This window comes from Phyllopteryx taeniolatus, chromosome 15 (assembly GCF_024500385.1).
Source record: "Phyllopteryx taeniolatus isolate TA_2022b chromosome 15, UOR_Ptae_1.2, whole genome shotgun sequence".
In the NCBI taxonomy this organism is placed as follows: Eukaryota; Metazoa; Chordata; class Actinopteri; order Syngnathiformes; family Syngnathidae; genus Phyllopteryx; species Phyllopteryx taeniolatus.
The window spans coordinates 751,543-774,690 of record NC_084516.1 but is presented as its reverse complement, the minus strand read 5'-3'; the positions used below and the strand labels follow the sequence as shown (position 1 = coordinate 774,690).

The 23,148-nt window shown below is 48.6% G+C and overlaps 1 protein-coding gene across 2 annotated transcripts in view; it reads right to left on the bottom strand.

The window, feature by feature from the left end:
* The window catches only part of myo5b (myosin VB), a 38,341-nt gene that overhangs the window by 2,735 nt on the left and 12,458 nt on the right, over nt 1-23,148 (bottom strand). For both annotated transcript variants that reach the window (XM_061747314.1, XM_061747313.1), the window contains exons 9-32: nt 22,800-22,909; nt 20,900-21,165; nt 20,749-20,830; nt 18,023-18,163; nt 16,456-16,578; nt 15,748-15,831; nt 14,226-14,354; nt 14,013-14,110; nt 13,612-13,698; nt 12,491-12,602; nt 12,191-12,402; nt 11,129-11,285; nt 10,381-10,620; nt 9,958-10,194; nt 9,165-9,258; nt 7,737-7,867; nt 7,526-7,645; nt 7,138-7,263; nt 5,310-5,399; nt 5,008-5,247; nt 2,237-2,331; nt 1,750-1,948; nt 777-870; nt 577-708 (exon numbers count right to left, since the gene is read on the bottom strand). In XM_061747314.1, the coding sequence (XP_061603298.1) occupies nt 577-708; nt 777-870; nt 1,750-1,948; nt 2,237-2,331; nt 5,008-5,247; nt 5,310-5,399; nt 7,138-7,263; nt 7,526-7,645; nt 7,737-7,867; nt 9,165-9,258; nt 9,958-10,194; nt 10,381-10,620; nt 11,129-11,285; nt 12,191-12,402; nt 12,491-12,602; nt 13,612-13,698; nt 14,013-14,110; nt 14,226-14,354; nt 15,748-15,831; nt 16,456-16,578; nt 18,023-18,163; nt 20,749-20,830; nt 20,900-21,165; nt 22,800-22,909 (3,399 nt within the window). The remainder of the gene's footprint in view (nt 1-576; nt 709-776; nt 871-1,749; nt 1,949-2,236; nt 2,332-5,007; nt 5,248-5,309; nt 5,400-7,137; nt 7,264-7,525; nt 7,646-7,736; nt 7,868-9,164; nt 9,259-9,957; nt 10,195-10,380; nt 10,621-11,128; nt 11,286-12,190; nt 12,403-12,490; nt 12,603-13,611; nt 13,699-14,012; nt 14,111-14,225; nt 14,355-15,747; nt 15,832-16,455; nt 16,579-18,022; nt 18,164-20,748; nt 20,831-20,899; nt 21,166-22,799; nt 22,910-23,148) is intronic.

The window sequence follows — 23,148 nt, the reverse complement described above, 5'->3', positions numbered from 1 at the left end:
GCCGGGTCGGACCGGCATCTTAACCACCGTCGCTCTTCACCCGAGCGTCCGAGACGTGCGGCCGCAAGTCCGACGACACGACCGCAAAGTCGATCGTCCAACTGCGGCCTTCGCCTGTGAATATTGTCGTTATCCAGGTCATTTCGTTCTCAGGCATTGAATTGAAAAAAACCAACCAATTCTGCTCCAAGTTGGAAGCACACCCCGAACCACGTATGGCATCAGTCCTTTGGAATGCAAAAAGTGGTTCGGCTGCCTGGCCGAGAGGCCGTTGTCCGTCCATGAGAGACGTTAGGTGGCGATGAGCGACCTTCGGGCCACCGGGCGCTCGGCATCGAGGCCCGCCTCTAGGGAAAACGGCGTCCAAAAATGTTTCTCTTCATCGGGGGTCTTTGAGCTGTGCTTTGCTTCTTCTGGTCCCTCACCTGGGACCCGTATGGCCTGGGTGAGCCTGCCAAGGCCACCAAGTCCCAGACAGCTCAGCTCCCAGGATCATCGGGAAACTAAGCCCTCCGCCACGATAAGGTGACGGCTCCGGGAGAAGTCGTGACCCGCAAACACGAAGTCGCATCTGACCTGAAATGAGGGTCTCGATGAGCAGAGGTTCATCTTCCTGGTCGTACTCCAGCATGCCCTCAAAGTCTTTCTCCTTACGTTGAAGCGTCACGTGACGACCCAGGTCGGACTTGACGCGACCGCTGTGACTCACTGCGGACACGCACCCCGACGCTAAGTACGCTATCGTCGTGGTCATGAGAATCATGTGACGCGTTTACCTTCCAGCTCCTGGACTTTCTTCATGTAGATCCTCAGCTGTTTCTTCAGCTTGCGCTCGTTCTTCTCCAGTTTCTCCACAAGTTCCTTTTGGTCCTAAGCGCAAAAAGACGCGTCAACCGCACAGCCAACACACACCCCCAAACTGCACGATGCACAATGAATGGAAATTTCATTGCGATGATAATTTCGGCCTCCGCTATCAAATTCACCTGATTGTCTGCGATTTATACATTTGAAATGCAGCCGTCGTCATCGTCGTCTGCTCCGCGAGGTAACGCAACCGGCGGGAAAAAAGTACCGGCCAAGAAATACAGTATGCGACGACTGCGTTGTTAGCCAAAGTCACGTCATTAGCTTCTATATTGATCGGTTACTAATGAAATGGGTTTCAACGTACTCTATGTTGACGCGGGAACAATTGACAGCGTCTGCAGTAATGCCAATCCAAAAAGACGATTTAGCATCGGAGTCACAACAGTTTGCACCCTTAAAAACACGCCGCATTCATTCATGCTTCCACCCACCATTTGATTTTCATGACAAAGCGAATTTCCATTTTTTTGCCAATTGAAAATGAGAAGCTCGGCAGACTTTGGCACAACACAGCTGGGTTATAATAGTTTGGGATTTTTCATTATATTTCATTTTGACTTTTCTTTTTCAAATTCAATTCCTCAAATGCTTAGTTTTGGGGTATTTGTCGAGTGTCAGATTAAAAAAATATATATGTGTATACATCTATATCACAGTATGTATTGTGTAATAAAGTGCTGTATTGATTGCTGTAACAGCTGTCCAAAGGGTTGAAAAGCCATTTCTCAGGCTCCGTTAGTTGTGTGTGAAATGTGGCGCTCGCGCGCTACACATCTCCTGGGGGCTAACTTAGCTCCCCGGCCTCCAGGAAAGCCAAAGCAGCCAGCCGGTGAACAGCTGGAAACGTGTCGACCATAGCAAACGCAGCGTTTTGCTGACCAGGTTGTCGTCGGTGAGCCTGGTGATCTCCAGCTGCACGCCGTACTCCAGCAGGGCCTCGGGCGACAACGACGTGGCATAGTTGAGCGCCTCCTGCTTCTTCTCCACGTCCTCCTTCAGCGCCTCCACCTCAGCCCGCAGCGCCTCCACCTCCTCGCCGTGCTGGCGCGTCTGCGTCTCCAGATCGCGCTCCAGCAGTCTGCACGACGGAAAAAAAAAAACACACCGTGAGGAGCGCGGCGACACTCAGGCGCACCGCCGGCCGACGAGATGCGGACCGCGTGAGGTGCGCACGGGCGCGAGAAGAAGCAGAGGAAGAAGAAACAGGAAACTCTTTTGAGGCCGGCGTGCGCCAGCAGAACATCGGAGTCCTGACTGGAAGTGGCGTCGGGGAAAGAGGAAGCGAGCGGGTTGCCGACGACAGAGCTGAAACGTTAGCGACGGGAAGCGGGTGGGCGGGGCTTAGAAGCAGCATCAGGGAACGTACTTGTTGGACTGGCAAACTCGCCGGTAAACCATCAGGGCCTGGTCTTTGTCGGACGGCAAGGTCGCCGTGTCTACCTCGTCGGCGCTCGCGTTCTCCTGCGACACAACGCCAACCGATCAAAACACAGCGCCGCCTGCTGGACACGTCAGACCACCCTTTGTAAAACCTTTATACTTTGGAACATTTCTCTTTTTCGAACACAGTTCATCTCCGAAACACCATTTCTCCCCACCCCCCCTTTTTTTTTTTTTTTTTAACCTTTTGTAACATTATTCTTGTAACTTATTTTTGATTCCGCTTCTTTTTGTCCTTAACATACTTAAGCTTTTCTATTTGACCTTTTGTAACATTTGTTCTTTTCAAACAGCTTTTGAACACATTCAACTTTCACATTTAACTCTTATTTGAACTTTTTCTTTCTACATTTAACTTCTTTGAAGACTTAACTCATTCCAAGTCTTCCTTTATCACCTTTGATACCACTTCATTTTATCACTCTTCTTTTTTTTACATACTTGTTGACCCTTTGTGAATCTTTTAAGCACGTCAGCGTTACTTTTGAACCTTCAACCCCACAACTTTGATGCAAACCCTTTTTAACATCCGTTTAAGCCTTGCGAACATTCCTTCTTTTAAGACTTAAGCGCACTTATTTCAGTCAAACACTTCAGTTTTCCTTGGTAACCTTTTTTCACCCTTGTTTTTCCTTTTTCTTGAAAGGGTTCCGTATCGTAGTCCGTCCTTTATCGCAGAGGTTCGGTACGTTGGGACGCACCCGCGATAGACTGACTTTCGAAATATATTTCAAAGCTTTCTGCATACTACCAATCCAAAATATGCATGTGAGGTGCAGGTATTCTAATTATATTTGTTACTTTTGGTCGCATCCTCACGTTCTGTAGTACTTTAAACACTTTTTTTTTTATCGTGGGGGTTAATTTCCAGAAACACCCCGCAGTAAATCAATGATGTATTCTACTAATTTATCAATATAAGTCAAAGTTTCATCCATGCATTTCAGAGAGGTGCAGGTATTTTATTTGTCCACCTGAGGTCGCCGTCCACACACAAACAAGAAAAGCACACGCCTATTGGGCATGCGCTGCTTTAGCGATGCAAACAATGGTGCGATCAGGCAATTTCCACGGTTAACCATTTGCACACTGACGGTCCTGCAAAATAGTCTGCAAAAAGCAACGGTTTTCAACGACAGTACTGTAGTTGTCGAAAATCAAGCCGGACGTTGCACTTGTAATTGTCGCTATTGTTATGAGTAGGCATTACACGATCAGCATTCTTGGGGCCGATCAGCGAGTTTAAAAAAACGATAACCGATCACAAGATGGAGCAATGTGTCTATTTAGATGACCTGTTCATTTACTGTATATACTTGTGTACTTCATTGCTCCCAAAATGATGTTTACAATAATGTATTTGTTCCTCCATTTATGCCAGTGAGGCATAGTGACAGACGAACTAATGAATGGTCTTCTATTCGATGGCAGGAAGTACATACAGTCATTTAATGTATCCACTTTTTATGACTGTTGTTTATTGGTGTGCCGTAAGATTCTTCAATGGTAAAATATGTTCCTTGGCTCCATAAAGGTTGGAAATCAGTGCTCGAGTCAGATCGTGGATTCGTATCAGTCAGGTCAAAGCAACATGACAGAAATAATGGGTGCTAACTTACTGTAATTCAATGACTTCACCCACATCAAAACTTCAGAGCATGATTCCACAGAACGGCGGCATGTTTACGTACAACTGTTCGTGCTAGCACTGGCTTGCTAGGCTACATAACGTTTTGTTGCCTGCTGAACGTACCTCAAGCGAGCCTTAAACGAACGTGCTCTCCTGTCCCGAGCACCGGTGACCACCAAAAACACGTTTTCCCCCATTTTGTTCTTATAATACAAAGTCGGCGCACTCCACGCTTGTTGTCGTCGCCACGGTAACGAGTGTATCCGGTCGCATTTGAGTTGACAAGATAAAGCCCAATGATCGTAAAAAACGGGATGTGGTGGTATCGGAATAGAAGATTTTACTGCAGTAGTCTGACATAGTGCAATCATGAGAGAGCAAATTTGTCTTGTAGTCCGATCCGGGCATTACGTGTTGTCTGTCCCACACCGCCGATATGTTTTTTTTTTTTTTTAAATAACTTTATTGGCCGTCAGATATTTACAGTAGGCGGCACGGTGGGCGACCGGTTAGAGCGTCTGCCTCACAGTTTTGAGGACTGTGGTTCAATCCCCAGCCCTGCCTGCGTGGCTTTTGCTGTGCACGATGGCGACGCGGAGTAAATGTCTTTTGCGGATCCGATCAATGACGTCGGCGAATTATGACATTAAAGCCGATCAGCATAAAATGCTAATTTTTGACCGATACCGATCAGGCCGATAAAATCTGGTCAAGTCTAGATATGAGCGTGTACATTAGCTATTCAATGGGCTAAGTTTGCTATTTGTGAATTGATTTTTTTAAAACTCTGATTGTGGCTTTTGACTTTTCGGTCATGTTCTTTGTAATTTGGTGACTTACCAAAATGCGTACGTTCATCCGCTTAGAAAAAGAAGCTCAATTGACCTGCGAGTCACTACGGCCTCATTTCAATCATTCAGCTTTGACCCAGTAAAGCCGACAATATCAGAGACGTGCACTACATTGACCTGAAAAGAAATCTGCAATGCGCAGAATCCGCGATAGACTGTACCGTCGCATCTGTAACTTTGAACGTTTGCGGGTGAGTCACGTGTCGAGTCGCTAACCTGCGCGCGTTTGTTGTCGTGTTGCTGTGCAGTGCTGACAATCTGCGTCCTGAGGATGACCACTTCCTCCTTGCGCGCGTCCAGCTCCTCGCTAGCAGCCTTCAGCTGACTCATCAGGATGTCGTAGCCGTCCCGAAGCTGCCGGGAGGCGTCGGCGTCGGCCGCGCGTTCGCCCACGCCGCGCCGCAGCTCGTTCAGGTCCGCCTTCAGTTTCCGATTCTCCGACTCCAGCTCCTGACGCTGCGCGTCGCAAACGCCGGTCGTGACGTGTTTTTTTTTCTGCTTGCGACAACGCACGCTACCTTCAGGTTGTTGTAGGCCAAGTCTGCCACTTCCTGCTCAGCCGCGGCGGCGCTCTTCAGACTCTTCGCCGCCGCCTCCTCTTCACAGTCCTGAAAGCAGCGTCGGGTTGGGGGACAGTTAGTTTCGAGTTTTAAAAAGGCGCAGCTGGGCCGTGTCAGAAAACAAAGGTGTATGTATGATCACTGATCACACCCGAGCCTGATCGTCTCCAGGCCTGTTCAATCAAGAAATCGCTTCAACGGAATCTGTCCCGACAAAAGATCTAAAAAAGCTGCGACACAAGAACACCGTCCGAAGAACTTCCCGAACAGTCGAGAAATAAAGTCTGGGAAGGGTTACAAAAGCCATTTGGAAAGCTTCAGGATTCCAGCGAACCATAGGGAGAGCCATTATCCTCACATGGAGAAAACATGGAAGAGCAGTGAATCTTCCCAGGAGTGGCCGGCCTCCAAAGATTACCCCGAGAGAACAGCAACGACTCATCCAGGAGGCCACAAAGGAACTCAGGAAGACTTCTGAAGAACTGCAGGCCTCCCTTGCCTCAGTTAAGGTCAGAGTTCATGACACAACAATCAGGAAGGGACTGCAGGGCAAAAATGTTCCAAGACCAAAACATTGCTGAGCAAAAAGAACATAAAGGCTAGTCTTAGTTTTACAAAAAAACAAAAAAAAATGATTCCCAAGACTTTTTGGGGAATATTATATGGATCAACGAGATGAATCTTTTCTTTTCTTTTTGTTTCGTTACATCTGGCGTAAATGTGGCACAGCATTTTAGAAAAAGCATCATAGCAACAGTCAACTATGGCGGCGCTAGCGAGATGGTCTCGGGCTGCTTCGCTCCTTCACGGACAACTCGCTGGGATTGACGGAACCCTGAATTCTGCTCTTGAACAGAAAATCAGTTCACGACCTCAAGCTAAGGAGCACTCGGGTTCTGCAGCAGGGTAACCATCCAAAACACACCAGCAAGTCAAATTGTCTATGGCTTAGAAAAACCAAAACCCAGAATGAAGGTTTTGGAGGGGCGTGGCCTTCAAAAGGCTGCTCACGCTCCCGAGCGGGCCAAAATATCTCGGCAGAGACGCCAAAGACTCATTGGCAGTTGTAGGAAACGCTTGAGCTCCAGTTCTTGTACTTTTTCCACACAGGCCCAGGTCACTTCTAAATAAATGAAAGTAGCATTTCAAAACAAGCACTTTGATGTTCACTTGGGTTAGATTTCTCTGATATTGACTTTTGTTTGATGATTGGAAATATTAAGTGGGGGAATTATGCAAAAACAAGAAATTGAGCAGGGCCCAATACGATTTCACGACACCTTATGAACTTGTTTATTTGACTAATAATCCGCTTTCCTTTTCATTGATAATGTATTCATCCCGGTTTGACGATTTCATGGAGCTAACCTTTGCTGTCCTTCTATCTGGCTCGCATGCCCTTTTCGCTTGCAAATGCCCTTTTTCAAGTTCTTCTTTTGCACGTGGCATTTGGCGAGGGTCGGATTTCTCATGATTACGCAACATGGAAATGAGCTTCGAACCGACGATCGGCTCACTCACCTTCTCTAATTTCCATACGGTAAACACCTTGCGTCCGTCTGATCACGGCGTCTGCTAGATAGAGGTCGCCCTTTGACGGCGAGTTCACATTCGAATCCCTCGCGGCGGCGGGCAACACTCGAATCCGCTCTTAATACACGTTAGACCCGAGGGCAATCTTATAGGATTTCGTATAAGACTTAAGATCGTCTCGCGATTGACGTGCTGCATCGGCACCAAACCGGGCCGACGGTCTCGACGTGCGTAGCGCGCCCGACGTGCCCACCTTTTCTCCGGCCATCTGGTCCACGCTGGCCTGCAGCCGCTTCCTCTCGTCTTCCAACTCTCGCACGCGCTTCTGCAGCTTGACGAAGATGCCGATGTCCATGGCCGCCTTGGCCACGCCCATCTCCTGTGACAACGCGACAGACGCTTGGTCACTACACGCGCGTTCAAGCGCACACGCACACCCGCTAACACATTCCCCTTCTCTCACTCACACAGGCACAAACTAACACACTTTCTCTCACATACATGCAGTCACACACCCATACAGAGACACACACACACACACATGCGTGCACAATCACACAGTTGCTCAAAAAGTAATGCACGCACGCACACACACTAATGCACACATATTCACTCAAACACACAAACGCACACGCACAGACCTCCACCAGCTGCACGGCATCGTCGGCATCTCCCGCCTCCGAGGTGGAGATGGACGTGTAGTTGGAGTCCGACTCCAGGCTGCTCTGATTGGACGGGCTTCTGCGGTGGCCCGGCTGGAACTGCGCGGAGATTAAAGGTCAAAGGAGTCCTTTTTTGCCCCTCCCGACAGGAAGCGAGCGGAAAAAAAACCCAACAAGGAACCCGAGCGACCTTGGCGAGAGAAACTTCCTCCTTCAAGTTGTCGTATCGCTGTTCCAGTCGGGAATATTCCTTCAGAAGATTCTGGTAGCGACGGCGCTCGGCGTCCATTTCGGCGCGCAGCAACGCGCTCCCCACGTCCTCTGTATGGGGGGCCGTGAGGGACATTATTCAGAAGTAGCTCTCACACTTACTATTCAAATGCTTTCACACACACACAAACTACTCAAAGGCTCTCATACGCACAAGTTTTGCTCTCATCAACACTACTCAAATGCTCTCGTTAACACTACTCAAATGCTCTCATACGCACGCGTCTTGCTATCGTCAACACTACTCAAATGCATTCACGTGAGCACCTCAATCCTATTGTCGCACACATCACCGGCATTCACGAGTTCATGTCAATCATGCTCACACGTGAATAGTGTCCATCTTTTATTAGTTAGTTCAATTCAAAAAGTGAAATTATAGAGATGCACTGCACACACTCAGAGTGAAGTATTTCAGATTTAAAATATGTATTATTTTGATGATTGTAGCACATAGCAAATAAGAAAAATTCCCCATATTGAGAAACTCAAATATAACATCAAACAAAATAGTGAATTAATTCAAGAAATAGTGATTTTTAATGTAGAAATTAGGCTGGAATTTTCCCTCTGAAAAGTACTTCAGTGTTTAATCACTCTCTGAGTACTGAAGAAAAACCTTTCAATTATATTCAAATTTATTGAGATGTACCTATATTTAACAAAGTCATGAAATATTTGACTCTGAGTGTGTGTATCTATGACACGAGTTTCACTCCGACAATTCAATTCCTTCATTCCCTTTGGCCCTCCTCATTAGGTACACCGGCGCAGGGGAGCTTCAACGCGACTATCCGGCCGTCCTGCCCGTAACGAACCGAATACGTTTCAGATTGTAACGCAGCGGTGTTGAAACTCTGTCTCGAGTCAGGGGGAGTAAGCACACGTCCACTGCGTTTTAGCCCGTAAGGCACATTTATTCGGCAGCATCCGTGTCCGATTAATGGCGTCTCGCTCTTGGTAGACGAGCCAAATAAAATAAAATAAATAAAATATGGCATTGACCATAAAGTACAATAGTAAGACTGACTTAAGCAGTCGCATGTTGCCGTGCGCGTTAGAGGGTGTGTCGTATGAGTATGTATGTGCACGAGTGCGCGTTAGTGTGTGAGTGAGTAAGGGTTTATGCACAGTGAGAGTGTGTGCGTCTGTTCGTGTGCGTTGCGCGTTTGTCTGCAAATGTGTAATATGATCGGCTGATGCGATTGCAATGCGGCGCGGGATCGGCTCATGTCGTGCGATTGGCCGGTAGGCTCACGTCTTGCGACGGGCTCACCCGCAGCGAGCGGCTCGCAGCGTGAGATAGCTCGCCGCCTGCGATTGGTTCACGTCACGGCGATTGGCTGACCTGTGGCGCGGCTGGACTGTTGTTTAATCTTCTGGTTGAGTTCTTCCTTTTGGCTCTTGAGCAAGGCGTTTTCCTTCTCCAGCTCGGCAACCCTCTGAGGCGAGAGACGCACGCCGACCAATCACGCGCCGGCTCACAACCGATCAAGAGCAACAGATGCAAACAGGAAGTACACCGCAAAAATACAATCTAACAAGATTAAATAGCTGAAATCAGGGCAAAATATGTTTGGTTTTTTTACCGACGCTTTTTGTTTCAAAGCATTTTTTACTTGTTCAAGCACAAAATCTTAAGATTTAAGATATTATAAGAAGTAAGCTTATCTTACATTTTCTTAAAACAAGTAAATAGAGTAAACAAAACTTAAATTGTACGGTTCTATTGGAGAGTCCTTAAATTAAGTAATAGATTCCTGATTGGTTCATTAATTTCACTTTTTTGTTTTTAGCCAAGCATTATTGAGCATTTCATATTGCGCAGGCGTTTCTATTTCTCGGATTTCTCGTCCAAAGTCATCTGATTGCACCTCACATAGGAGGCATTAACTTGTTTTGCAACAATGTTCACTTCTGGTTCTCAAAACCAGTTCCTTTGACTTGATTTTGGATCAACATTTCACTTGAAAGAAATTGTCCGTGGACGTTTTCCTCCAATTTCTGGAAAAGCGAAAATGCTCGAGAAGCGAGTTATTCTTGAGGTGACGAGGAGTCGTTTTGAAGCGTAATCCGGTGAGAAAATTTTGACTGGAAATACGACAAACATTCGCGGTTTTGGCAGCGTACGGCGGTCTCACCCGGGTCAGTTCCAGCTTCTCGTTTCGGTGCAGGTCCTTCGTCTGGCTCTCGAGGGCCCGGGCCTCGTCGAGCCGCTCCCGTTGCTCCTGGAGCTCGGCCCGCAGCGGCGCCAGCTGAGCGTCGCCACCCCGCTGGCCGTCCGCCTGCTGCAGCAGCTGCTGCACGCGACTGAGCTCCGCGCCCAGTGTGGTGTTGGCGCGTAGGAGCTGCTCGTTCTGCTCACGGTACTCCTCGCCCTGAGGCCCGCACACCAGAGACTCTTAGTAGACTGCGCTTCGGGGGGAAACCTTTTTTGTTTTGCACGTGGATCACATCGTCCGATTTCTCGTCACCGCAGACAGCGGCCGGGTGGGCGTCGCACAAGACAATCTCTTCTCAATCGCCTCACCCGGAGAACTAAAGCGGGCGACCCGTGGACTTACCTGGTTGTCCATCTTCCTCCGCAGCTGCATGATCTTGTTCTCCATGCCCGTGTTGAGCTTCTTCAGCGCCTCGGCCGAGCGCGTCTCCGTCTTGAGCGCCTTGAAGCGGCGCAGCGCCCGAGAGCGCCTGTAGGCGCACTGCAGCACCACGGCGGCGCGGCGCATCCGCCGGAACTTGAGCCTCTGCAGCCAGCCGCGGACGCACCTCTGGACGATCAGGGCCTTGTGGTGCAGCAGGAACTGCGGCGGGAAGGAAGCCAGGCGGCCCGCTGAATTCACAACGTCGAGCCGCCGATCGACTCGCAAACGCTCCTTCTGTTCCCGACCTCCCCCGAGACCCGAACGCGCGCATGTCCGCACGGCGATTACCTCGTTGGCGTGCCGCCCGCTCATCGGTTGACATGTTCGCCGACTCAGACTAGAGCTACAATAATACGATAGCCGTCCGGCCTTCGGACCAAATTCTCCGCATCTTTTTTCCCCGGGCAGAAAATATCCAATTTCTTCAAAACTTATTGAAAAAGAAAATGACAACAGGAACACACCCGCGCTGATATTCACCATTTTTTAATCCGACGGCCAATAAGAGATCCATTTAAAACTGGATAAACTTCAGGACACCATTTATTTATTTATTGATTTAAACATTCTGTCCTTGTCATTCCAATTTTGCGATTTGCTGTAAAAGGGTCTGCTTTTCCAAAACGGTGTGTGTGTGTGTGTGTGTGTGTGTGTGTGCGCGTGTTACCTCCTGGTAGATCCTGCGCGTGAACATCCCCCGCGCGAAGGCCTGGATGGTGACGGCGGCCCGGCGCACCGTCAGGAAGGCGCGGCGCTCCCGGGCCATGCGATAGTTCTTCTGGCATGCCACGGCGGCGCGCGTCAGGCGCAAGTACTCTGCGTATCTGAGGAGGAGCGCACGGCAGCGTGACGCACGGCAGACTCGCGGCAGCGCGACGACGCGCGGCAGCGCTCGCTCGATGGGAATTTACAAAGAAGCGGGGTTGCAAAGAAAATGGAAAAAAAATAAGAAAAATAGGACTTCAACTAATGATTATTTGAATACACTCAAAAAAGAGCACCGTTGAGTTAGATTTTTATGCCGATTCAAACGAAAATTGGCATGCTGATTCCAAAATTGTTTTTTTCTCGCACGTCAAGGTTTTTCTCCACAGCTGACCCTCCAGAGAAGCAAAATTCCACTGATCAGCTGCAGTAAGACTTGCCGGCTGATTGCGATTGGACTCGTCGGCAGCTACCTCGCAACTTGTTTGTGCGCTCTCAATATCTGCGAACAACGCGAGCATCGGAGGAATTGAGAGGACATGGCACAAATATTCAATATGACGAACAAGTGAGCCGCAAGCTCTGTATGTTCACTATTTTGCAAAAGTGAGCCAAGCCCTCCCGTCTTCATCAAATTGGGATTCTCTCCTTTCAACACGAAAGAAACATTTGAATGGACACCAACGTGTGCTGAAGCTGAGCAAAAATAATGGCGGGCAATCAAAAAATTGACACGTCGGTTCCACTGTGGACATTTTCACTTCGGGGTGTGCTCACTTTTGTTGCTGGCACTTTAGACATTAATGGCTGGATAACACTTTGCGACAATGTATTCATCTTACAGCGTACGTTTACTGTATCCTGAAAGAACTCGATACACAACCATAAGTCCAACGCGCTGGCAACAAAAGTGAGTAGACTCCTTCGTGAAAATTGGGCCCAGATTGGCTTTTTATTTTCTGCTCACCCCATGAAAACATTTCCAGCAACATTTAGCGAGACGGTGTAAAAGCGGGGTACCGACCTGCGCGCCAGGTATCCTCGGCCGTATCGCTGCAACAAGACGACGGCCTTGCGGATCTTGCGGTAGCGGACCCTCTGCAGCCATCCGCGCACCGTCTTCTGGATGGCGACGCAGGCGGCGCGGAACTTGTCGGCGCGCAACTTCTCCAAGTAGGCCACCTGGCCCGCCCTGAAGAAGATCTTGCTCTTTCCCAACTGGAACATGTCGCCTTCCTGAGTCGCCACAATCGTCCGTTAATCGATCGCTCGATAAGGCCGGCGAAGGCAGCCGGGCGTCCGCTTCGGTATCGCGGCTTCTCACCCTGATGAGCGTCTCCAAGAGGTTCCGGCACACCGACTTCTTGTCGGGACTCGCCACGTCCGACTTGCGCATCAACACGCGGTACCTGCTGAAGAAGTCGCCGTACGTCCACCTGCACGCGTGCGCACGTTCACGTTCCGGACAAATGGCAGCGTTTCCCCACACTGCTCCAAAACCATCATTCGTTGACTAGAAAGAATGCAGCGACGATTGCAGCGCAACCTGGCCACAGCTGCGCTTCGCCATTCACAAATTCACTCATTCATTCATTTTTTAGGGGGGGGGGCCTTGTTTACGTGCTGAAAAGTCTCCTATTCGCCCTTTTCATTTCGTATCATCTTATAGAATCTTTGCGCCGAGGAACTATGTAGAGCCAAATTGTGGCGCTTCATTTAGACAAAAGTAGTGCTTTCCCATCAATCTGGCGGCAGCCCGTCGGCAAATGAATGTGAGCCTCTGTAAAGCGCTTTGGGCCCCGTGATGGCGTCGTAGACGATATGATTGATTTGATTCAACTTGCCCAAAAAACAAACAAACAAAATAATAACAAATGTACCGACATTCACAGATAACATTTTGTCAAGGTCTTTCTGTCTCCAAAGTGTTCTCTGTCAATTGACCGTCTGTTGTCGTACTCGAGCGGCTCCGACTACGGGAGTGTTTTTGGACATACTTGGCAAATAAAGATGATTCTGATCCTGCAAAACATTCCGTTTAAAACTTGGGGCGGCACAGCTGTAAAGCGCTCTACTGGTTGTCACGGCGCGCTACAACGAGCCAGATGCGGTTTCGTCTTAGGTGATACGGCGTGACTCCTCCTTGCGACTGGCCAGCAAGTCAGAGAACATACTGAATGTCGCCATCATTTTGGTTGGTGGCATTTCAAAACCGTTTCCACCACTGGGAAAGATCCGTTCTCCCCGCGGCGCGGCCCACGCTCGCCACAACGAGCGCAATCACTCTCTCGCACGGACGCAACGTCGGCCGTCGCCATCTGTCTCGGGTCGGATAGATCGAAGTGGCCCCGCGTAATTCCTCTACTCACAAATGCGAAAAAGGAAATGAATCCTTCGGGCGGCGCGTGAGGATGAGGAAGACGGCGAAGGAGAAGTAGGGCTGACCTGGACGGGTATCCGGCGGCGCTGATCCGGATGGTCTCCAGGACGCCGCACGCTCGCAGCTGCTGCACGGCCCGACGAGCGTCGAACCTGCACGCAAACTCCACATCAACTTGGCTTTCGCGCGATCTCGTCACCCGCGTCGGCCGCGCGAGGACCGCGGCGCGGAAATGCGGCGACCCCTCGCATCTCACTTCTTGCCGTGTGTGTTCGTGTCTTTCAATTTGTTGACATCTCATCTGTTGACGTGTTGGATGTTTCTGCTCTTAACGTTTTATTTCAATTGTCGACAGACTTCCTTTTCCATTGTTTCCATGCGCGTGTGTGATTCTGCCGTTGACACGTTTCCATTTTTTGACACGCTTCATTTTTTACGTCCGAACGCGGATGGCCGGCGTACTCACGAGAAGGCCTCCTTGTCGTCGTTGGGTTTGATGCAGCGCACGTAGTGCGGCGTGGTGGCGTTCAGCGTCTCCATCAGAAGATGCAGAGAGCTGCGGAACTGAACACGCAACGTATATTATATCTATCTATGATACGATATACATCTTTGGACATTATGGAGAATCTGCACAAACACGCAATGTCCACATTCCGACTCGACACGAGGAGGTCACCTGCAGGCCGACGGTCTTCCTGTGGTCTCTGTTGGTGGGTTTGGGCGCGGCCCTCGCAGCGCGCACGTTGACTCTGGCCGATTTGGGGGCGGGGTCGTCGCCGTCGAACAGGTCGGCCACCAGTTGAAGCTGAGGACAAGCGGGCCACCCGTTTGTTGCGTTGCCAACCGTTCGCTCATTCACGACTCTCCGATCACTGGAGAGGAAGTTTCTTTTGAATTATATAGCGGACCTAGAAAGTTCCGCCTCAAATCGGGAATGAGCGAACGATTCCGAACGCAGTGATTGATACGTAATTCATAAATTTCAATGTAAACAATTGCTAAATTAATGCGACAAATAGTTTCTCCATCCATCTTCTTCCGCTTATCCGCGGTGGGCGGCAGCCCAGACTTCCTTCTCCCCCGCCACTTCCTAACCAGATGCCCGAGCCGCCTCATTCGGCTCCCCTCGATACGGAGGAGCGGCGGCGGGACTCGGATGACCGAGCTTCTCGCCCGTTCTCCAAGCGGGAGCCCGGACGCCCTGCGGAGGAAACTCGACGATCCCGTTCTTTGGGTCACGACCAGAGACGCGAACGGGTCGATACGCCGGCGCCGCGAAGCGACCCGGCTAACCGACGTGCCGATGTTACCGTAGAAGGCGATTCACGGACACTGAACTGAAGTCCTAATTCGCTTATCGCTCCTCAATCCATTACCGTTTTGTCAACACCAAAGCGTAAAAAAAAGCAAAAGAAGAATATATGGGCGAGGCTCCAGTGAGGAGAAGCGAAGCGGACAACAAAGGAATATTTTGTCATGTTCCCTTGGGGCAACCGCACAACGCGGCGGCCTCGTCGCTCTTCTGCTCTTCTTGCCATACGCTCACGTAGAACGCGCTTGAACGGCTTCGGCCTCCCCGGTGCCGGCGGCGCAGCGGACTCAAAACGGCCGTGTCGTATCTACGGCGACGTGTCTGTGGGCGCGTAACCACAAGCAAGGGGAGGAACGGAGATTGATCGGAAATAAGGCCGATTTGTCATCCGTGCTCATTTTGCTATTTTATTATATTGTTTTCAATGATTTATTCCAATTAGCAAATGGTTATTAAAATACAAATCATATTTGAATTTTATGACTTAAAATAAATGAAATTGTAAATGTAAAAATTGTTTTAAATAAATCAATGAGTAAATGATCTGATTAGAGGCCAAACTTGTAAAAAAAGTATTTTTTTTTTACGGCTGGTGTCTTTGGACAAAAGTTGAATACACGAGTATTATTTATTGATACAAATATGATATACGTGAACACAGATGAAGCCGAAACTTCGGATATCGTCATCTTTGGTGGCTCTGCGGTGACATTTTGCGTGCAATGAAAGACATCGTAGCCGTTTGGCGTTCCTACGGTTGCGCCGTCACGGCCCGTTTTGCCCAATGCGGAAGTCGCTAGCGCGTATGGAGGACAAACACGTCGGAATTGCCGCCACGACTATCTCGGGCGCCATCGACTGGCTCGGGAAGCCTTTGGAATCTCACCTGACTGGCCTTGAGGATGTTGATCTGCTCGTCGTACACGGTGTCCCGGTTCTTCTCCAGGAAGCTGGCGCACTCGTATGCCACCTAGAGGCCGCGGCAAGACGCACACGCGTGAAACTTTCCTCATTGAAATAAATCAAAATGCCGTTCATCCCTTCCAGCCTGCTTCCAACCACCTTCATTTTTGTGCTTCCATTTTTCATCAAATAAATAGCACCGTATTCATCCATCCATCCATTTTCTGATCCGCTTCTCCACACGCGGGTCACGGGCGTGCCGGAGCCCTTCCCGGCTGTCTTCGGGCGGGAGGCGGGGTACGCCCTGAACCGGTCGCCGGCCAATCGCAGGCCACATCGAAACAAACGACCATTGGCACTCACACCTACGGGCAATTTAGAGTCCCCAATCAACCTAGCACGCATGTTTTGGGGATGTGGGAGGAAAGCGGAGTGCCCGGACAAAACCCACGCGGGCACGGGGAGAACATGCAAACTCCACACAGGCAGGGCCAGGGATTGAACCCCGGTCCTCAGAGCTGCTGACTTTTTCGTACATCTCGGGGTGCCACGCACACGTGACCCCCGATTTACAAACATAGCGGGAAACCATTTGGTCAAACATTTGCGTCTATGTCGCTGTCGATGTTTTCATGCTCAAAATATACATTCAAACAAAGACGAACAAAACAAAAGAACGAGGCGCCCTCACCTTGTCAGCGAAATGGACGACGATGAAAGCAGAGTTGGACATTCGAGGTTTCTCGAAGTGCGCGTTGGAGGCGTGCTGCTTGTAAAGCTTCTGCGCCCAGTTCTGATCCGTTCCTTTGGGTACCTGCCGCAGGAAGGTCGACAGTCCGTCAAGGCCGCATAAAGTGATTTGGCAAGAAAATTTGCGCTCTCTGAAAATGTTACCTTTCTGTAGCCAAAGAAAAGGAACTGTATTTTTTCTTAAGAATAAAGTAGCAATACGCCGATTTTTCAGGGATCGAGCAGGGTCAACAGCGCATCTTATAAAGTTTACGGAAAATTTAAATACATATATAGTTCCCCGAAGATGATACAGTTTTAAATTGATCATCGGATTATTAAAGAAAGGAGAAAAAAAAAACAACAACAAAAACTGCAGAAATGCTTCCGAATGCCGAATACTGGCCCAGCCGTAGTCGGTCGAGCCTTCGAATAAAATTTGATTCCAAGAAAACTCATGTTTACCGTATGAAAAGTCCATCCATCCTTCCATTTTCTACACCGCGTGTCCTCACTGGGTTGCGGGCGTGCTGGAGCCTATCCCAGCTCACTGCGGGCAGGAGGCGGAGTACGCCCTGAACTGGTCGCCAGCCAATCGCAGGGCGCATACAAACAAACAAACAACCATTCGCACCTACGGGAAATTTAGAGACTTCAATGAACCTAGACGCATGTTTTCAGGATACGGGAGGAAAGCGGAGCGCCTGGAGAAAAGCCACGCAGGCACGGGGAGAACATGCAAACTCCACACAGGCGGGGCCGGGATCGAACCCGGGTCCTCAGAACCGTCAGGCTGACGCTCTAACCCGTCGCCCACCGTGCTGCCGTAATTCAAATCATAATGTAAAAATAGTGCTACTTTTACCCAAATTGTCATATTACAAGAATTGATAATTCGACAGTACAGTGCCGCCTTGACATACGAGTAACTTGATTTCTGAGTTTTCTGAGATACAAGCAGTGGCTTTTTATCTTGATGCATCAAAAAAACATCCACGCGAGTTCCGAGCAAACTTCCCAACATGTGTCCACCTTCTTATCACATCGGCTTCCTTGCAGCACTGCGGTCAGGAACGTGCTATTAAGCGGCGAGGAGGACAAATCATTAGGTACACGTGTTTTCCATGCCGCCAGGTTAGGTGGCGAGCACGTCACACGAACGCTACCGTGTGGTTCTATTCGGGCCCGACTGATGTGGATTCTTTGAAGGCCGTCTCCGCTCCGATATTCGGCAGAATGAAATTCTGATAACTGATTAATCGGCCTATTTATTTGAAAAAATTACCAAAAACTTGCTATTGTTTTCGTTTGAATGCCGTCGTCATCTATGCATGGTGAAGCTCTAATTTCGATCCAGGACAAAACTGTTGAGTCAGTTTTTTCATGAATTTTGGGGTTTTTGGAGGAGGCCGGGAAGGATGACCTCATTTCAATGATTTGAGACACGAGCGTGGGCTCGTAACAAAGGGAACTTGTATGTCAAGGCACCACTGTAGCGGTACAAACGTGTGGAACGTCGCCAGACTGACTTTGCACTCCTCGTCCAGAAGGTCGAGCACGCCGAGTCGAGCCTCGATCAGGTCGATGCAGGGCTGGTTGTCGTGGAAGTCGATCAGGGTCCACGGGATCTGCTCCTTCACGTACTCCTCTTGCTCCAACTTGAACACGTGCTGCACCGACAAGGGCAAACGAAGGTGCTAACTATCGCAGAAAAAGTGAGACTTCTGGACATGATCGAGGAATGTAGAGGTTACGCGGCTCTAGGGCGCCATTTTGGAATCAATGTATCTTCGGTGCGTTACATTAAAAAGGAGGAAAATGAGTTTTAATAAGCAAGCTGTCCGTTGTTGACCAATACTGGCCACTCATGCCAGAGTAGAATCTGCTCCATTTGCACACTGACTGAGGAGTATCTGCAACATTTGCACAATCGACAATGTCCCAGACGATCGCACTACTCGCTCGAAGTCTCGGCGCCCTTTGCACAAGGCTCATTGCCATATGAGTCATTGGAACTGCTCTAAGTGCTAGAGGACTCTGCATCTTTTTGCACAATTCTCAAAAAAATAAAATTAAATAAATAAATAAATAAATGATAATAATGTACCGGCATTACCAGACAACTAGCAACCCTTTAGTGCTCAGTGACTGTTTTTCTCAACGTCTCAATGTGTTACTGGAGACAAATTCCAAATAAAGATGATTCTGATTCTGATGAAAGCTTTGCTGACAGCGAGGAGGAGGAGGATGATGCGGGGCCCTGCAGGCCATCGACGAGTGCTGCTGCTCGCCCAGTAAGCCCAGTAAGCTCATTTCATGCCAGCAAGGGCTGGTTTGACCAATTTCAGAAACGCTTTGGACTTCAAAGTCTTTCTCTGCAAGGAGAGGTCGCCGCTGCGGATACCGCTGGAGCTGCGCAAGAACGGGACCCTTTGAGTTTGGTTCCCTACAGTTCTCAAATATAATCGAAGGTGGCACGTCTGTTTCTAAGAATCTTCTCGCCCAGACGTAGAAAGAGCGGCAACAACGACCTGTAACTATGTTCTTCTCTCGGGAAAGACGTCAGGACGAAGAGGGACGGTCAGAAGAAGCGTGAAACAATTCATCATTTCTTATGTTTCCAACCTCATACGTTGTTCATTAAAATTCAATGTGTTATTTCGAAAAATGTCATCCTTATTTGTCAGAAAAGGTTTACATTTTTATTTCTTGAACAAACAGGTTTTGACCTAAGTTCCGTTATACAATAATATTAACAATAATAATAAGTACAAGAACAACAATAATGTACTTATTTTTCTTCGAAAGGTTTGAACTTTGAGCATGTTTAAACAAGAGAGAAATGTGAGAAAATGTTAAGGGTGAGGTTTACAGCCTTAAAACACAGTATGTTAATTTCTACTTCACGGATTTCACCTATCGCGGGTTATTTTTGGAACAATAAACGGGGGGACGGTCGTGGCAAATAGCACTTTTTCAAGTAAAAAGGAGTGGAAAATTGTCTGACTACAAGTTAGTTTTGACTAAAAACAAGTTAGTTTCTTGAGGTCGTGAGTCTTATTTGGACTGTAATCAGATTAGTTTGGAGACTTTTAACTCGAAATAAGACAAATATTCTTGGTAAGCTTGATTTTGCAGTGAGGGAAAGAATCGGCGACACTTTGGAAGTGGAGGCACCCGACACTCCGACAGAAATGTTTTTTTTTCTTTTTAATGATTAGCTTATCTTTTTTGTTTTATGGTGAAAGAAAAGTCTACTTTTTCTTTTGAGTAGGTTTGGTGCTTGTGCTGCGACAGAACACAAAATTCTGTGGGTCTCGAAATAATCGTAAACGTTCTCAGACGGCTAAAAATGATTCCACTCACGTTTGTTTCGCAATTAAACTCGCCAGGTGCTTTCTTGAAAAATAGTTCAAAAGTAAAAAAATTAGAGCCACCACATGGCTACATTGTCAACACTGGCTATGGTTTTCTTGTCAATTAGCTCCACTCTGCTTACAGCCATGTTGTGAGTGTGAGGAGTGCACATCAGCAGGTGCGCGCTTTCCACTATGGAAGCCACCCCAAAAAGATTCCTTAAAAACTGACCAATGAATTTGAATGAATGGAGAAAATTGATTTGAGCCCTACCCTCCATTGTAAGCTACTTGTATGTAGTCTATTCTCATCTACTTTTATCTAGTCTACTGTAATCTACTTTCATCTAGTCTATTCTAATCTACAGTAGTTGTATCTAGTCTATTCTAATCGAGTTCTATGTAGTCTATTCTAACCTACTTTTATCTAGTCTATTCTAATCTAGTTTTACCTAGTCTGTTCTAGTTTTATCTAGTCTATTCTAATCTAGTTTTACCTAGTCTGTTCTAGTTTTATCTAGTCTATTCTAAACTAGTTTTACCTAGTCTATTCTAATCTACAATAGCTTGATCTAGTCTCTTCTAATCCAGTGTATCTAGTCTATTCTAATCTAGTTTTACCTAGTCTGTTGTAGTTTTATCTAGTCTATTCTAATCTAGTTTTATCTAGTCTATTCTAATCTACTTTTACCTAGTCTATTCTAACCTAGTTTTATCTAGTATATTCTAATCTACAGTAGTTTTATCTAGTCTATTCTTATCTAGTTTTATCTAGTCTATTCTAATCTACTTTTACCTAGTCTATTCTCACCTAGTTTTATCTAGTATATTCTAATCTACAGTAGTTTTAGCTCGTCTATTGTAATCTAGTTTTACGTAGTCTATTAGCGCGGCCTCACCGAATTGAACTGCTGCTGCAGTTTCTCGTTGGCGTAGTTGATGCAGAACTGCTCGAAGCTGTTCACGTCGAAGGTCTCGAACCTGCGGCGCGACACGAGATCAGGTGAGACCAGGCGTGATCAGATGAGAGCAGGCGAAGGTCCCGCGCACCCGTAGATGTCCAGGACGCCGATGAAGGAGTGCTGCTTGGACGACGTGTGGAGCGCCACGTTGATGCGCGCCACGATCCAGTCGAACACGCGGGCGTAGATGTGCTTGGCCAGGGCGTCGCGGGCGTTGGCCGCCTGCTTGGCCGACATGTTCTTCACATACGTCTCTGTTGCCGTCACCAACTTCCTGTGGCACAGCCAGTGCTCCATCTGAGGCGCCTCCAGGCACAGAAGCCTGCAGAAGTGAGCCAGGTGTACGTCGTCGCTCTGAAATGAAAATCAGCGGTGAGGAGGTTTGGGGACTTGGCGGCCGGTGGCCCCCGGCGACGTGACCTCGCAATCGGCATCTCTGTTTTTATCAGGGTGTGGAAGTCTCTAATAAGTCAAGTCATTCCATTTTGTCTTTGGCAACCTGTGAAGTCACAGTTTATCTCATGCAAAGTCTAATCTATTGCTGGGCAACGAGACCTAAAATTCATATCACGCAACATAAATTGAATGGAACAAACACAAAGAACATTGCTGATATTATATTGTGATATTGTGGGGCGGCGGGTGAGTTGGGGTGGTTGGCCGGGGGGGCGGCATCGGGTCCCTGCGGCCCCCGCCGGGTGGCCGGTCGTCGGGGCGCCTCGGTGGGGCCGGTGGACCGCCCCGGGTGCCTCGGCGTAGGACGTGCCCCGTCCGCCGGGCTGCTCTCGGGTGGACCCCTGGCCCTGATCCCGCCCCTCGATTGATCGGGCGGTGCGGCCACAACAGTTACAGGACACTTCAGTCTTTGTGCATGTATCCGCAGACTCACACCCCTTACTGCAACAGATAACTGCCGAGGGCAGCCGTGGTCCAATGGTTAAGATCATCGCCTGAGGTTCAAGACCGGACCATCCGCCGACATCCCCCAGACTCACGGCTGTGGTGTCCTGGAGCGAGACACCGATACCCCGAAATGCTCCCCGGGCGCTTCAGCTTCCCCCTGCTCCGGTGTGTTCACTAACATGTGTATGTGTGCACTGTGATGGGTAAAATGCAGAGAACGAATTTCGTGTGCATGCATGCATGTTCATGACAATGAAAGGTGATTCTTCTTCTTCTTCTCATGAATATGCAAATCTTTTGTGGATCCTCTCACTTATACTCTCGTCCTGTACACTTTTATAATTGACATAATGAATGCCACCACACTTCAGTTGTACAGCCGGGTTCACGACCCTTGTCCCGCATGCTTCTTCTCCTGTCCTTGTCCTGTTCTATCTTGTCCTGTCCTTGTCCTGTCCTTCCCTCACAGGGTGCAGCACTACAGCCCCGTGCAACACTCATATTTAACGTTTCATTGTTGTAGATAATGTCTACAGATAGATAGATACTTCACGCATCCTGTTAACAATTAGTGCTTTGTCTTTTGTCTTTGTTTCTCTCTCCCTTCTAGAAACTTTGTTCTGTTCGACTGATCCAGTCTGATTCTCAATAAACCTCAATTATAATATCACAGCGGAAGCTTAAAAACTCCACTGTGAAACAGTAAAACTGTTTCGGCATAAAAGGACAAAATGGCGGACGAGGCACGGGCGTCGTAAAGTCGAAACGTCGTAGGTCGAGTACGTCGTAACTCGAGGACTTCCTGTATTTGTAAAGTCAAGTCCCCATCTGGTTTTTTACAGTCTCGAGCTTGCGCTGTAAAGCCACAGGGCTCGTCCCCAGGTCATAGATAGTGGAACCCAGGAAAGTGGAAGCCTAGGCGACAAGTGGCCTGAGACCCACGGGCAAACGGCCGAGGACAACTGCAGCGCTATCCGACCGGGGCACCGATTGGTCTACTCTCGCCCACAAAACATCCAGACCACGGACGTCGTCGCCATTGACAAAAAAATGCAACAAAGAAAACAAACAAGGCGAGCTCGCACCGAGACGTGGCAGGACTCTCCGTCCCTCTCGGCGTAGATCTCAATGTTGCCCAGATGCAGGACCCCCGCCAGGACCTTGAAGATGGCATTCTGGCTGGCGTCTTTGATGCCTGCACACACGGACAATGGAAAATGCCATGAGGAGATGTTGAAGTGCCATTCAGACGCGGAAACTCTGCACTCACGCCGACCCCCCACCGGCCAGCGGGGCAAAAAGAAATGAATACTTCACCAAGGAAAACAACTGTCGCTACATCATCTTCCCAAACTTTCTAAAAGGTCTTGGAGCCATGAGCGATGCAAGACATAAAACAATGAGCTGACACAGCAGTGTAAAACGCTGTAAGGA